Raw genomic sequence first — 16,370 nt, forward strand, 5'->3', positions numbered from 1 at the left:
TCACTGTAGATGTAAATATAATGATTTTTTGGCAGTATTACTTATGAAATCTATGAATTAATATGGTAAGTATTTCTACTTACTGAATATTGTTAATTTTTGGTGGTGAATGCATAGTATCAACAGCCCTGTCCTGAAAGAGTAGGATGGACTCCGGAACCAAAAGAACCTACAAATGCTCGATTGGAAGGAAGAGACTTTGAATATTTGATGCGACAAACTCGCGTCACGATAGGTCGGAATAGCAGTAAAGGAAAAAAGTAAAAAGTATAACGGAATAGGCCAGTGTCTATAGAGTCAGTAGCCCTTATCCTTAATACTTTTTACAGCAACTTTATATCATAACCTGCAAGCGTCTGTTGATTACCACAGGCGTTTGGCTCTATAGATATACGGATACATATCTATATATGTGTAATACCGTGTTATGCACATATATGATATATATATAGAGAGAGGGGGGGGGGGGGGGGGAGTTTAGTTTTTTTAGTTTGTAGCGGCAGAGCACTCGGCTAGTGTTCGGAGGGTCCCGGGTTCGAATTCCGGTCTGACCGCTACATTTTCTCCTCTCCTGTTACAGAATTGGCGACCAACTAAATAACCCATGGTGGTGGTGTTTGGAAGGGTCTCGTATGTCTTCGAGGGCGAAGACTTCGAGAAAGGTGGAAGGAATGTAGCGGTATTGGACTTGGTCGATCATCTGTGACCAGGTAGCTCAGTCGGTAGAGCACTCAGGAACACAGGGGGCCAACTCAATGGAAATGGACGTTGTCATACATTTTTTGTATTTGGAGGATGGACTGATGAGTATATATGACAGGCCTTTGGATTTTTTCCAAAAAAATACGAGATTTGAAAAATAATTTAAAGCGAACAGTCGGGCAAGGATGGCTAAAGTCGGTAAAAATGGTGTGAATGTATCCAGTATAATTTCTTATGAAATGGAAAAATAAAACATCTCGTCAAAATCTGTCTGCGTACGAAGAAATTAATTTAAAGTATGGTAATTCTAAAACGTCCTCCCGGCTCTTTATGTCCGTGGTTACATTTCCACGCAGCCTCGCTTTCAATGCTTTCAACTTTTCTTTACTTTAATGGTCAGAACTGGGAAACTAAGCAGAACTTGACCGTCGTATTAATATGTGAGAACTTTTGGAAGGCCAATGAACGCATTTAGACTGGTTTTCTTTGCCCGACTATTCACTTTAATATATGATATTGTTATCGGGATATTTACTATAATGTTTTATAGTAAATATCCCGATTTTAAAAAAAAAAATTTTCAAATCTCGTATTTTTTAAAAAAAAATCACATGACTGTCATATATACTCATCAGAGTATAAAATACAAAAAATGAATGACAACATCCATTTTCAGTGAGTTGGCCTCCTTTGCTCAGGAAGTGTTCGGAGGGTCCCGGGTTCGAATCCCGGTATGGCCGCTACATTTTCTCCTCAAGTTTAACGTCCTATTACCAGCCAGGGTTATCTAAGGACGTGCCAGGTATGTTGGTGGAGGAAATCCAGAGTATCCGGAGAAAAACCACCGACCAGCGGTCAGTACATGGCAACTGTCCCACATGGGATTCGAACACGCATCCATAGGTGTCGGGATATCTTAACCACTCGGCCACTGCGGCCCCTATCGGAGAGGGAGATACTCAGAGAGAGGTTTTCGTAGATAACATCAGAGAGAGGTTTTCGTAGATAACATTGGGTTGTCAAACGAAATTGCGCTTCGTGGTTTGGCAAATAGTGCCCAGTCTTACATTGTTTTATCATATTCTTCCTCTTATTGTGTCTTGTTCTGTTGAAGGAAATCTTACATTACACGTTTTCGACTACCGCTTACAAACATGCAAAATTACGATATTTTTGTTGGAAATGCTGATCAATATTTTATTCTTGTCTTTCTGAATGGCATTTTATCGGAATATCAGCGCCCTTTGTGGACATTTTTGTGATAAATGATTAGTTGTATTGTAGTATTTTTAATAACATTAATAAGAAATGAAAAGGATTTGTAAGTGAATACATGTATACATCCTTAGAATTATATTTACTTTCTTTTTCTTTTCTTTATTCTCTCTCCTTTTTTATTTTATTTTTTTCGTCAACTACTGATTTTGAAAATGATTATTATAGTGAAATTACTATTAAATTCTTATTTACCTTCAATCAAATACCAGGAAAAAAAACCCATCACAATCAAGTAGTCGATGGTCTCATATGAATTATTTTCACATTATACTGTGATGTATACTGATGTATAAAATTAAATAATTATATGCTACACAATGCAAAAGACCGGATAGGCCGTGTGTAATGAAGAACTGAAACACACAACAGAAGGGAAATAACTCTAAAACTTGTTTGGACAAGCAAGATTGGTCTTCTCTTGGAGTCATTGTTAGAGATAGGTGGCGCCCTCGCTTTGTCGCCATGTCTGTATCCCTTAGCGACGTGTAAATTTCAAAGCACTGTATTTGTTGGAGCTGTACACTCACAGCAAATACAACAGCAAATATGGCAAAATGCTATGATGGACCGCGTTTGGAATTGGACTATGTCATTGGATATAGTAAGTTATTATTCCTTTTTCGTTCTGTGATGTTTCTTTTCTTGTGTAAGGATAGAAATTGTGCAAAATGTTTTGCGTGTACTAGGCCTGCATGTCCACCACATTAAAAATGGCAATATCCACGCGTGTTTATATCGTTACTGTTGTTACCGTTTTTCCCCCCACAAAGAATAGATTGGACAATAGACTTTGATAATAATATTTTGTATTTAGTCCACTCCAGATTCAATCAAACTATCAATATGGATCGTTCTTTCATAATTAAAGTAATAATAATGAGCTTCTTCAGCTTGTTCAAGTCTTGAGTTTTGGTTGTGAATCTGTTGTTCACTTACACGTTCTTGCATATTCTATTTCATTGCCTTTATTTTATGATAGTTGCATGCTGTGAGTGATTGGTATCACATATGTTTGATTATGATTACAAAAAAGTCTGCATTTTGGTTGTTATCTGAATTTATCTATAGATTAAATACATCACTACTGGCAAGCGACCATTTGTCGCCGGGTACCACATTCTCGCCATCGCATGTGTACTTGTATGATCACACACGAATTTTCAGACCATTTTTGGTGGAAATCAGCATGGTAGTATCTTCTATCAGAAGATGGCTTAGTGACTAAATTTGCATGTTAATTGTGCAGATACAGATACGATGGCGAGATTATGGTACCCGGCGAGAACTGGTCACCTGCTAGCTGCGATGACATAGCTCTGAAAGACGGACAGAAGATTTCTGACAGATGGTCGTCATCAGAGCTACGATTCCATCTCATTGACTGTAGTGTTGCAAAATTTCCAGCGGTGAAAATGTTACATTTCACGTGTGTCATGTAATTTTGTAATTAAATTCAACAATATCAAACATTTTTAACATAAAATGACTATTTATTTACCCAACTCCATGTCTAAAATATGTTTTGAAGCACTTTTGAATGGCTCAAATCTCTGACACTACTCACTTGGCCGCCATGATGCTTCTTGTTAGATAATCTCGCACTCCAAATATGGCAACTACATTAAATTATTTTGCACTATCAACAAGCTTTAGAAAACACTTTCGTTTCTTATGATTCCTAAACAAACACGCTTCCAGTCATGATCAGCCACGCTGGTCAAGCCAAGCGTGAGTGTAATTGTGTAAACACGCGTCGTGTCAATGTACAGGTAAGTCACAATTTGTAAAGTGACACTAATTAGGAAGCAAGACTTGAGAGGATTATTAAACAATTCATAACTAACAGTCATTGTTGTGAGTATGTTCTCATAGGCCTGCATATACCGATTGCGATATGTGCAGGTAAACCTGTGATACAACAAACCACAAGTGAATTTCAATTGTTTGTATACCGTAATTGTATGGTATATTGACGTAATTGATTTTTTTTAAATTAAATTTTTAAAATTATGACTGAAATTAAATTCGAGATAGCGACTATTCTTTTTGTGGAATATCCGTTCTAGGGACCAGGAATTTACTTTGACTCAACCAGAGTTTCGAGTCATTGAAATTCGAGTCATCCGATTTTAAAATACATATACAAAGAAGGAAAAAAAACGGGACTTCAAAATTAATTCGACTCAAACGGAATTCCGAGTCAAGCAATTTTGAGATAACGAGTTTCGACTGTAGTACCATATATGGCATGACCTACAAATTTTCACTATGAAAGAATAATGTCCCAAGTTTTTAACATGAACTTAAAAAATCTTTTTTGCTAAATTCTAAATAATACTCATATTTGTTCAGTTTCACCATGTTAATTCTTAGTTTGTTGGCTTTTTAAAACTTTTAAACATTTTTACCTGTTGAGTGTTTCATTTCATCACGGTTTCCGGTAAATCAAACATGGCGGCGTATTTGAACAGAATTATACATGTGTTGTGTTTGTCTTGGATTTTACCACTAATAGTTGATGAAACATTATAATTGAAAGGTTTGTGAATTGAATATTGCTCATAGTTGTCAGAACAATACAGTTACATAGGGATATTACCTGAAAAAATAGATTTTTATCAGTCTCAAAGCGCCCGATATGGATCACATCGGGGCTTGCAATACTAGTGGCAACGGGATGGAATTCATACCCTGTCGGGAGCGGAGTGGAGGCAGAGTATGATTATTCGTTGTAGTCACCTGACAGTATATATATATTAATTTATAGCATAAATGCACCCTAACTATTCAGCCACTGATTTCCATAATCTACACTTTGCATTTATTAAGATTGAAAATAATTTTCAGAGGTCATTTTCAAAGCTGCTCAAATAATACATTTCTAGAAACTCTATGCTCTGTCCTTATAGACTTCTATTACCAAAATTCAATACAGACTTAAAATACCTACCAGAAGATTTTTGTATAGATCTACTATGGGACTAATCATTCACATACCACATGATAGCAATGGTGCGGGACTATTGTTACTATTATGTATAGAATGATTATATACATAAAGATGATATCCCACACTAATGTCATTTCAGCAGAAAAATGAAAAAAGTGACATTTCATGACCACTGGTAATACTAGCCCCCCACAAATGTTATCAGGTAACAAGTGGTACATGAATTAGTTCCATTGTTTGTCAAAAAGATAAGTTCTTGTTTTTTTTTTTTATGTTAATAAATTTTGTTACACTAAATGAAACTTCTGTTTTCATCATTGCCTGTGTGAATAGCATGTGTATCATTATACAGTCAAAACCTAATGATTTCAAATTTTATCCTAAGGTGGGATTCCAAATGGCCTCAAGGTTCATCCTGACAGACAACATCTTATCTACTCACTCGGGAACACTGTCATCATCGAAAACATTGAAACAAAAAAACAGCAAACTCTTATGGGACATTCAGGCGATGTGTCATGTCTGACCGTCTCAAACACAGGCAATTACATCGCTTCTGGTCAAGTCATTCACATGGGTTTTAAGGTTAGTAATCAATCATGTAAAAAAAAAAACTATTTCTTATACATCATTTAATTCAGGTTTTAAGCAGTCACAATAAAGACAAAGTAAACTGAGTTTTATTTCCATTCATAAAAAAATTAGTATCTAGTATGTGAATTAAAGATAAAGCTGGATAATGGCTAATGCATTGAAAATACGTAATTCCTGTGGGTTTATCTTGATCATGTGTGTCTTGATATATTTCAATGTAGGATTTTTCTTTTCATTCTTATCAGCTCTGTGACTATCATGGTCACCATCACTACTTGGATGTCTTCACTGATTCTAACCAATTCATACATAGGCTTCAAAGTTACAATTCAACATTACCTATTTTTTATCAGTCAAAAGCATTTTATTCAGATTCTTCAACTAAAATGGTAAAAAAATATACATTTTTTTACAGGCTGATATTATCATATGGGATTACCAGAAAAAAGAACTGTATGCTCGGCTACAACTGCACAAAGTGAAAATTGAAGGTTTGGTATTTTCACCAAATGATACCTATCTTCTCTCTTTAGGAGGTCAAGATGATGGATCGTAAGTTTTTGTGGATTGATCTTCTTGTTATCTTCCCCTAAATTTAGCCCAGCTGTCAAAGCCAACTATTTGGTAGCTTTTAACTCCGTATATATTAATATTAGCAGTTTTGATGAAACATGCAGAGATGTCAAATGATGCTATTGATGATCACTTTCTATGTCCACAACACAAAGCATAAATTAACATACTTTTTTTTTCTGGATAATTAAGTCCTCAAATTTTCATAGTTGTAATTGTCACTTGACTGACATATACAGTGGACCCGCGATAATCTGGACGCGGATAGTCCGGAAAACTTACAATCCGGACGGAAATGTCAGGGAACGGAACGTTATTTATACTCACTAGTCCGGAAATTCGGATTCGGAATCCGGAACTCCATTTTGGGAACGGAATGTAACTTTCATTAATAAATTCCCGCAATAATACGGACAATTTGTTGTGGCAATGTGCCGTGAAAATCCAAGGCCAGCTACAGTCATGTCTAAAATACACACTGCCAAATGACACTAGTGTGTGTTGTCATAACGACGTCTGCCAGGTCATAGCCATGGGCGTTTACCTGAACACCTTTCACACGGGTACATGCAGTCATGTAACGGTTCATTGGTTTTCTATATGGGATCAAACTTCAGTGTTGTAATTGTGATACGCAATATAGTTTTAGCCACATGCTTTTAAAAATACAGTTTGAACTTTGGTACGGGTACGTATGCTGTCGATACTTTACTGGTTTCGCATGCAGAATATATCGCTCTGAGTTTCGGATACAATAACGTGAGATACTATACTCACAAAATTAATAAGTATTTTAAATGTATGTGAATCTATACAAATTTATCATCTATGGTATAAGATATAAAGGCTACGGCACATGCCATTTACACGTGTGCGACATTGTGCACGAAGTTAGACGTGAACGGGTGCGTGGTTGTTACACACGACTGTAAGTCAGAAAGCAAAGACTTGTGGAAATGGTCAATAAAAATACACAATATACAAAATAACAAGTATATTAGTTCTTAAAATGTTCACAACTATTTGTTATCATAGTTTTTATGCAAAGAACGTAGATGATATTGATCCTCGGTTAGGGATTTTAAAAAATTTGCCGTACGACAGATCAAGAGTGGGATACGTGGCAATATGCATACATAGTACACAATTAATGATGGCTTTCGGTTTTGTATTTTGATAAAGAAATACGTTTATATAATATTGTTAACATAATAATATAAAAAGATACGCATAAAACATAACAAACGAAATATTTATTATAATACACATATACGTATATTACATAAAAGCCTATCATCGATTACAAAGTAAAAGGGAGTAACTCTTACGTGACAATTTAATTTACTAAGAACACAATTTCGGCAGTCCGGAAAACTTGTAATCCGGACGGTTTAGGCTGGGAACGAAGGTGTCCGGATTATCGAGGGTCCACTGTATATGTATTGTGATGATGAATTGCAAACTTAAGTTACATGCTTTTTTATCTATAATCTTAATACAGAGTGGTGGTATGGGACGTCAAAACTAAAGATGCAATCTGTGGTTCACCAGCTCAACTTGAAAGTGCCGGAATTACTGCAGCTGTCGCATATCATGAAACAGATGAAAACTGTTTTTTCACATGTGGAGAGTAAGTATGAGATCTGTCAATTTCATGGGACATAGTGAAAAATCTTTATTTTTTAAGAAAGAAAGTAATGGGTCAATCCTTGCTGCATTTCAAACATATCTAATATATTATAAACAGAATGATTTATTCAGTAAATTTATTGGCTAACACTGATGACTTATAGGTATAATATGTATGAAAGATGTAATACTCCAGGTTCATTTCTCCATTAACTAAGTATTTTTTGTTGGATTTCAACCAAATTTGGCATATTGCTTTATATCAATGAGATCTAGGAAGTGTTTGATACTGGTCAAAAACCGTCAATATTTGCAAGTATTATGGGACTTTAAAATAGTCAAAACAGATCTATGGTTTAATTTCGCTCATATTTATCCTCCGATTCTATCAAATTACCGGGGGTATGTATATTGCTTTATATCAAGGAAATCTCGGATGGGTGTGATACTGCATGGTCAAATTCCGTCAATACTTACAAGAGTTATGGGACTTGATACCTTCACCTACTTATTACCAACACACAATATTTTCAACTGTAAATAACTATTTTTTGTGATTTTTTAAAACTGCTGTGCAGGCGACACATCCACTTACCGTCGAATTCTTGTTCAATTCTGAATGCTGAATTCAAATGATCCAATAGTCCACAAAAATTAGCCATGTCAAAAGCTACATGTCATATTTAAAATATGACATGTAGCTTTTGACAAGGCTATAAGATAATCATAATAAAATGGGAACATTTGATCATTGTTATTATTTTGGGTTATGTGTTTTAGTGGTACTTTGAGAGTTTGGGAACTGGATGTAAAGAACAGAAAAATAAAGCCAACAGATGTAAACATTGGTCAAATGAACAGAGTCTGCAAGTGCATACAGGTAAGTTGAAATTACAAATAACACAAATTAGCAGTCAGCCCAGCATGGTCATACTAGTCAAAATTTATGACTGTGATATTTTTCATAGAACTTGGTAGCCATTTTTACCATTTTACTACACATGTATTTAGAAAGTCAGCCATGCATATAAATGTTCATGCAAGATGTGGGGTTTTTACAAGGATCACAAACTAGGTTGATTATCACCCCATTGGTCTGTCAAATTAATATACACTGTATCATACATGTATATATTTGTAGAGATACAAACAGTTATTTTTGAAATTGTATCTTTTACAATTTCAGTATTTTCAAAAGAAAAATTGCTTTGTTATACAAATTTCAGATGAAAGATAACTACCTACTATGTGGTACCACCACAGGAGATATACTGGGAGTAAACATAGGATCCAAACTTCTCCAGTTTCTTGGCCCCGGAGGGCCAAACATTAAAACACAGAAAAACTTTAGTTGCGGAGTTACTGCCCTTGCACACATCAAGGATAATCAGATGTTGATTGGATCTGGAGAGGGAGAGGTTGCACTAGTCTCCTACCACCTTAATAAGAAAAATAATTGGGTGTTTAAAAAAGAAAGGTATAGTAATTTTCCTTGTCAACTATTATCACTATAGCTGAAATGTCACAGCAAATATACTTGTGTAGATTTACAGTACATGGGGGCAAAAATCAAATATCATTACAGCCGTGCTACCCCAACTGAGAACGATGCGTGTATATAAACCCCTACCGCTCTACCGCTGACTTGTATCAATGTATTGAATGAGTGTAGCTAGTTATTTATAGACTCGAGTACTGTCGCCAATCCACAGGTAAATCGCGGGCGCTCTGCCTATATTAGCTGTACCAAACACAATCGTAATTGTTACAAATACCGTAAAAACTTGTGTTACTTACACACCAGTGTACTTTGCACATGCATTTTCTCTTAGGGATGAAAATGCTGAAAAAATCTACTATCGGTATATTTTCCGCATTTAAAAATTTGGGGGAAAACGATGTCCGGGGAACCACAAATTCAATGTTATAAAGGTGGTAATTTCATTGCAAAACATTCACAGTAAATGCTTGACAACTTGCACAAAGAAGTGTTGTATTTAGAAGAAATATCATATTATAATTGCATTGTGTTTGTTTTCTTTTATTGGCCACTGCCGTAACTGAAACAGTGAAATATATCTTGCAGAACATGTCAAAAACATCGGCAGTCCGCCGTACTCCGTACATGTCAATGTCTGGAAATATTACACATTAATTGTTATCAGAACTATTTGAAAATATTATAATCTAGTTACTTAAAATTGCCACAATAAGTTATTAGTGTGTTTGAGATCATAAACAGACTTTAAAGAGCAATCGGATAGCAGATACGTTGGCTTGGAATAAACATGCACATTGTGAGTGAACTCACTGCATTTTGTAGGTAACCAGATCCAAGCTGATGGCTAATTATACAAAACAATACGGTTAAAAATGCCACTAACCTTGTAGCTTGTTAGTTTTGCTGTAATAATATTACAAACCACTTATTGAAAATCCTAAATATAGGACAGTTTAGGACCCATCTTATAAATCCCACGTGTGTTTTGACTTTTTGCACACGGCCTGCAGCCGGGACACATGACGGTTCCATACGTAATGAGCATTGCTAGATCTATAAGGAGTTTCATTACATATGCAATTTTACCAGAAATATGAAGATTGTTAAAATATCTAAAGTAAAGACATACTAGTCAAGTGAATGTTGATGTAATTTGAAGAATATTTGTTTTGTTTTTAAGTAGATACAGACGCATTGTTGATGATATATAGATCGGTAAGCTAACTAGCCATTCAGTTTCGTTAAGCTGGAGGAGAGGCCCGAGCGTAGCATCCAGTACCAATTTACCTGTGGATTTGGCGACAGTACTCGAGTCTATAAATAACACGGCTACAGTACACTCATTCAACACATCGATACAAGTCAGCGGTAGAGCGGTAGGGGTTTATATACACGCATCGTTCTCAGTTGGGGTAGCACGGCTGTAAGAACACAAACTTTCAGAAAATACAACCATATACCTGTAATGATAAATCAATAGAAAGGTAATAGTGGTGGAAGTTTTCTTTTGTATCATAACGTTATTTAAATGTCAAATGCACTTTTTTCTTACCCAGAAATTGGTTTGATAAAAATGTTTCGAAAGAGAAAGTTGGTGTGGCAGCCATTGCATTGAGGGGCAAAGGACATCAGGTAAAATGACACAATTGACTAGTATTTCTGTATTAAATAATTTTCTGATGTTGTAAACAGGTCTATATCATTACCATACGTCGAAAGTAGACCACTGAAAGTTTTTTGACAAACATCAAAGAACTAATGTAGGCATAGCTTAAATTGTTGTTTGATCCATTATTTTTTTTTATTTCTAGATTTAGAAATGAATTTAATGAAGGCAAAAGACGAAAAAAAAAAAAATCATGTTCAATCAAGGACTTTTGCAGTTTTTTACAAAAAATTACATGGTTTTAATACATGTACATATATTAGGGATACATTTGAAATGTCTTAAATCTTGTTTTATATTTGTTTTTACAGTTTTTCGTTGGCTTGACCAACTCCCAGATCTACAGGTTTAACCTTTCAGACTCTGAATTGGAAGGTAACCTCATCAAAACATGCCACAACAGTTCTGTAACAGATATTGCTTTCCCAGCGTAAGTTTGTATTAATATAACATTTTGTTTCTCTGTTTTCTATGTGTACGCAATTTTTCAGTTTCATGACCAAAACTTTCATTTGAAGGGACATGTTGGCAAAGTAAATACAATGTCCCAACATATTACCAAAATCTCCCCTCTTCTGGTTCCCATGTTCAAAATATATGTTGGGCAGTTGCCAGCTAGGTTCTGGCAGCAGATCGGTGGTTTTTCTCCGGGTACTCCAGTTTTCCTCCATTTTCTAAACTTGCCACATTCTTAAATGATTCGGCCATTAAAGTTAACCAAACAAACAAAAGCCTCTGTTGCGTAAAACTCAAAAATATTACTTTAGTTCTGACAGGTGGTCAATTGACCGCTCTTTGATTGCATTTCAGTTTGATAAAACTTCCTTATTCTATGTTTCTGAATTTGTGTCTGGATGATCAATCCTTATTCCTGCCGATAGAAAACAATATTTCCAATCATATGCAACTCAAGACATTAAGACTGATCTCACGAGAGCTGAGTAATATAAAATTATGATGTATCTGGTCTTCGACTAGTAATATATATATAAATTGTTATTTACAGAAGAACAAGTGAACTGTTTGTGACATCCCAATTGGGACAGATCCGCTTTTGGCTGATGAATGGCAAGGAAATTCTAAGACAAGAAGTAGCTAACATGACCTGTACCTCTGTGGCTTTGACTCAAGATGGCAGGATGGTCTATAGCGGTAAGTGTAAAGAAAACTAGAACTGTCGCCAGAGTGGACGACTAATACCCCCCGATGCACAAATTTAGAAATAACTCCATTATTAGTGGACATTGCAGGGCCCTATATGGTTTACTCAACTTCCCTTTATGTCAGGGTTCTGTGTACCAACTTTTATCAAAATCTGCCAAGTAGTTTAGGAGGAGTTTGCCGGACAAAGTTATGTCTTTAGACAGACAGACAAACAGACTACCCGATTCCAGTATAATGACCAATTAAAACGTTTATCTCTGTGGAAATGAATCTTTACTTACAGGACTAGCATTTTAATTTGTGAGCAGACCAACACTTGTTTAAACTACTACAGCCTTTTATTTAAAGTTTTCGACTTCAATTGAATCTGATTATTCTTATATTCTAGCATGGAATGATGGGAAAATCCGAGGTTATAGTTTCAAAAGAGATAAGTCTGGACTTCATCTCGACCCCAAGTTTACCATACATGACGCCCACAGTAACGGCGTAACGGCTCTGGCATGTACATCCGACGGTCACTGCATCATCAGTGGAGGCGGTGAAGGTCAAGTCAGGATCTGGAGGGTCAGTGACGACTACTGCACGACTCAACTCGAACACAATATGATGGAACACAAGGGATCCGTGTCTGCCATTAGGATTAGCAAGCACGACAACATGTGTGTATCCTCTAGCTTCGACGGAACGACAATCATCTGGAACCTTGAGTGAGTGTTACAAGTTGTTAATGATCAATTTCGAGCTTTTAATAGGAGGGACATGTTCTATGATAAATCTACTGACCTGTTAATTTGCTTTATGCATAAAAAGTGTATTACATTCCTCAGCAGTATGACATCACAATGATTTTAATGTCATAAAGACGATACATATTGACTGATCTGAAGATGCATGTTGAACCCTAAAAATGTCTATTAAGAAAAAGTGTCCTAGGCATAAGTGTCCTTAAGAAATGGCATGCAAAAAAAGTGTGTTTATGCACTTGAAATTTGTAGCTTAAATTTTACAATAACTGATAATTGTTAAATCATTAAGGTAAGGTCAGATATTAGATAATTTTAAATGATTGTGACAATTCAGTTTACGAAAATTAAATAATTGATTTGTATGTTTTCAGGAGAAAGAACCGCTCTCAGATTGTGTTTGCGAACACGTTGTTCAAGTGTGTGGTGTACAACAGAGAGGAGAACCAGATCGTGACGAGTGGAACCGACAGGAAGTTAGTCTACTGGGACGTCCTGGATGGCTCAAGGATTCGTGTCCTTGATGGCTCAGAAAGTGGCTCCATCAATGCCATGGACATCACAGCAGATGGCTCTGTCATCGCTACTGGTGGGGATGACAAAATCCTCAAGGTCAGTTTATATTACACATGTATTAATTCCTGTAAGATTTTCTCCCTACAGACCTCAGGATCTGGAATCACAAAATGATCTTGAACTGAAGTTTTTGCCCAACTAAATGATGTTTTCTTTTTTTCTTTTTATACTGGCGTCTTCAATATGTCAAATCTTCAGACTGATTTAGACAAAGTCTGTTTCACGATCCTAGGCCGAGGTCTAGTTAACCATGATTATGTTTCCTGCCTTTTTTGTCTATTATATCAAACACTATAATTTATGGAGTCTTTTTCACAGTTCCCATAGTTAAAACCCTGAATTACTCAAGTGGTATATTTTTACCATACATTAATTTAATTTGGTTCAAAAATGTGATAATGAATATATTAGCTTAGTTTCTGTAATGGTTTTAAGGCGTAACCTGGTTATGCCCCAGATAATCCACCACATTATATTTTTATATGTAAATGACATAGTATTGTTTCATTTTATATTATTAATTCCTACCCATAATACAGATTTATATTGATTTTCTTCTTACAGTTGTGGAATTACGACACAGGAGAGGTGATATCTGTTGGACTCGGACACAGTGGAAACATCCAAAGGATCAAGATTTCACCTGACAACTCTCATATTGTTAGTGTTAGTGCAGACGGCGCCATCTTGGTCTGGAAGTTCCCTCGAGATCTCATCTAAAGTAGAATTTATAGCAATTTCAAGTGCTTCACATGAATAAATAAAACCCACCAAAGGACAAGAGACAAGCAAAGAGATTCTGTGGATATTGACAAAAATAAAGGGAACATCCTAGAAAATTTTAACATATGAAATGCCACACAAGTTTACTGCCTAGCCCGCTATGTAATGTGTAAGATGCCATTTCACCCAAAGTAATGTATGTTGGATTTGCAATAAGCTATAAGCAGTTCCATTTACACTGGGATAAGAGAGAGATATACCACAAATTCCTTACACAGACTTTGAAATGACTTTTGACATTTTAGAATGAATTTTATATGTTTGTTCATTTAGTACACCTTTATTGAAACTTTCTGCTCATAGACATTTTCCATGGTATAATATGTCAGATAATGACTATAAAAGATATGTTTGTTTTGTCAAATTTATACACTTCAAATTTGTATTTTTTTCTTCCCAAGTCGGACATGGATGTACATTTGTATATTATTATTATTATTATGTTTCACCTACCAGAAAAGAGATCAATGAAATATTGTTAATCTTTATAAAGAAAAAGCAAAGAATTCAGAGCTACATTAATCTGAATTTATCATGTGTAGGTAAAATGTACATATATGTTTCTCAGGCTACAACTAGAGATTTAGTGATTGTTATCTGAGGTATGAACCTCCTTCTGAATATAAAGCATTTGTAACTGTTCACTGTTATCATTTCATAAGGCTGTATCAATTTCATCAGTTTTCACGCTAACTTCTGCGGGGAAAACCTAAAAACTCGCCCCAATTTTGTTTATACATTGTATATACATTACATAAAAACAATAATTCAATACTGATTTTTAAATCCTACAGATACGGTAACTAACGTACTTTGTATGTAGGCAGAAATTTGAGGACAAATTTCAGTGGTAAGTAGCCGGAAGCAGTTAAACCATAGGCCAAGAAACAAATATTTTCTGACCTATATGGATGTAGATAATTTTCCTAAATGACTTTTTAGTTCAATTAAAATGTGATCCATTAAAGAATTTGTGATACAGTTTATTTATATTATACACTATGTCATGTATATTTTGCCAAATGTACATTAAACTTAACCATTATTCATGTGTATGAGTTATTTATCACAAAGAATACTAGGGTACCACAAATAAAGGGAACTGTGATCACAGTACAGAGTTATTAATTCATTTTCTCAATCTCAACCAAGGTCATAATATAAAGCTACATACTGTAATCCAGCTTTCTTCTTTGTGCAATTTTCTTTTTGCCAATTTCGCAATCAAAACGTATTTGTGATTGTTAATTTCACTAATTAGTTATTGATAGGAATTTCCATTCAATTTTTAGATCCGTGAATGTTAATCTTTGCAAGCTTGTTTGAAATAGAAATTGCGAAATTAAGAAGTCACAAAATTATATATAAGTTAAGTTTATAGTACCGTACACTGAAAAGGTTAATTAAACTTGTTTGATACAGCGCATCTTTTCGTATATGATCAGGTGACCTATAAGTATTCATGACAAGGAACAAAAATGATGGCGCTGGGTCACACCCAAATTCCAATGAATCTTGTTAATGGTATTCACACAAATACCTTTAGCATATTTAGATTTTTCAACATAAAACATGGAGGCCATGGAATTCTACCTCTCTGAATGTACAGTATAATAGAAATACAGTTCTGGATATGCCGTTTACCCATCTTATCTCAAAGCATTTGGTTTATAGTTAATTGAATTTGTGGAATAATGGTAACAAACTATAAATAATTATTTCAAAATAACGAGCAAAACTCAGAACCAATACATGAAAGAGAAATCTTTGGAATATTATTTGGTGCTTTTCTTAGAATTTACACAACCCCACAGGGACCTGGCACGAAAATGTTTAAAACAATAATATACATATATATGTATACTGTTAGTTTAAAAAAATCGTGCCAGGTCCCTGTGCACAACCGTGCATGCAGGGACCACAGGTAACCATTGTATGGCATTTGAGGAAGATCATTTTTCACACGATGAAAATACAGACAAGTTTCAAAAGTCAGAATTCAAGACATCATCCATAATCCTGTCAAAACCAATCAGTGGAATAGGAACAGAAAAATCAGAAGAATACAATATGCCTTCCTTCATTTAACTCATTCCCCCAAAGACACATTTGAGCTGTTCTGATTCAAAAGCTTTAAGAGTTTATGACTATTCAGGGGCCAATAAGTTAGAGGTAACGTCAGATTTAACAAACATGTTAAAAAAGACT

The 16,370-nt window shown here is 35.2% G+C and overlaps 1 protein-coding gene across 1 annotated transcript; it reads left to right on the forward strand.

Moving 5' to 3' along the window:
* The first annotated feature begins 2,423 nt into the window (after nt 1-2,423).
* On the forward strand, nt 2,424-15,207 carry LOC138323695 (cilia- and flagella-associated protein 52-like). Its single transcript, XM_069268485.1, has 12 exons — nt 2,424-2,581; nt 5,316-5,515; nt 5,940-6,076; nt 7,599-7,727; nt 8,507-8,606; nt 8,953-9,203; nt 10,784-10,859; nt 11,205-11,323; nt 11,900-12,045; nt 12,446-12,767; nt 13,178-13,415; nt 13,944-15,207. The coding sequence occupies exons 1-12, from the start codon at nt 2,527-2,529 to the stop codon at nt 14,097-14,099; spliced, it is 1,929 nt and encodes a 642-aa protein (XP_069124586.1). The 5' UTR covers nt 2,424-2,526; the 3' UTR covers nt 14,100-15,207.
* The last annotated feature ends 1,163 nt before the right edge of the window (nt 15,208-16,370 follow it).

This window comes from Argopecten irradians, chromosome 5 (assembly GCF_041381155.1).
Source record: "Argopecten irradians isolate NY chromosome 5, Ai_NY, whole genome shotgun sequence".
In the NCBI taxonomy this organism is placed as follows: Eukaryota; Metazoa; Mollusca; class Bivalvia; order Pectinida; family Pectinidae; genus Argopecten; species Argopecten irradians.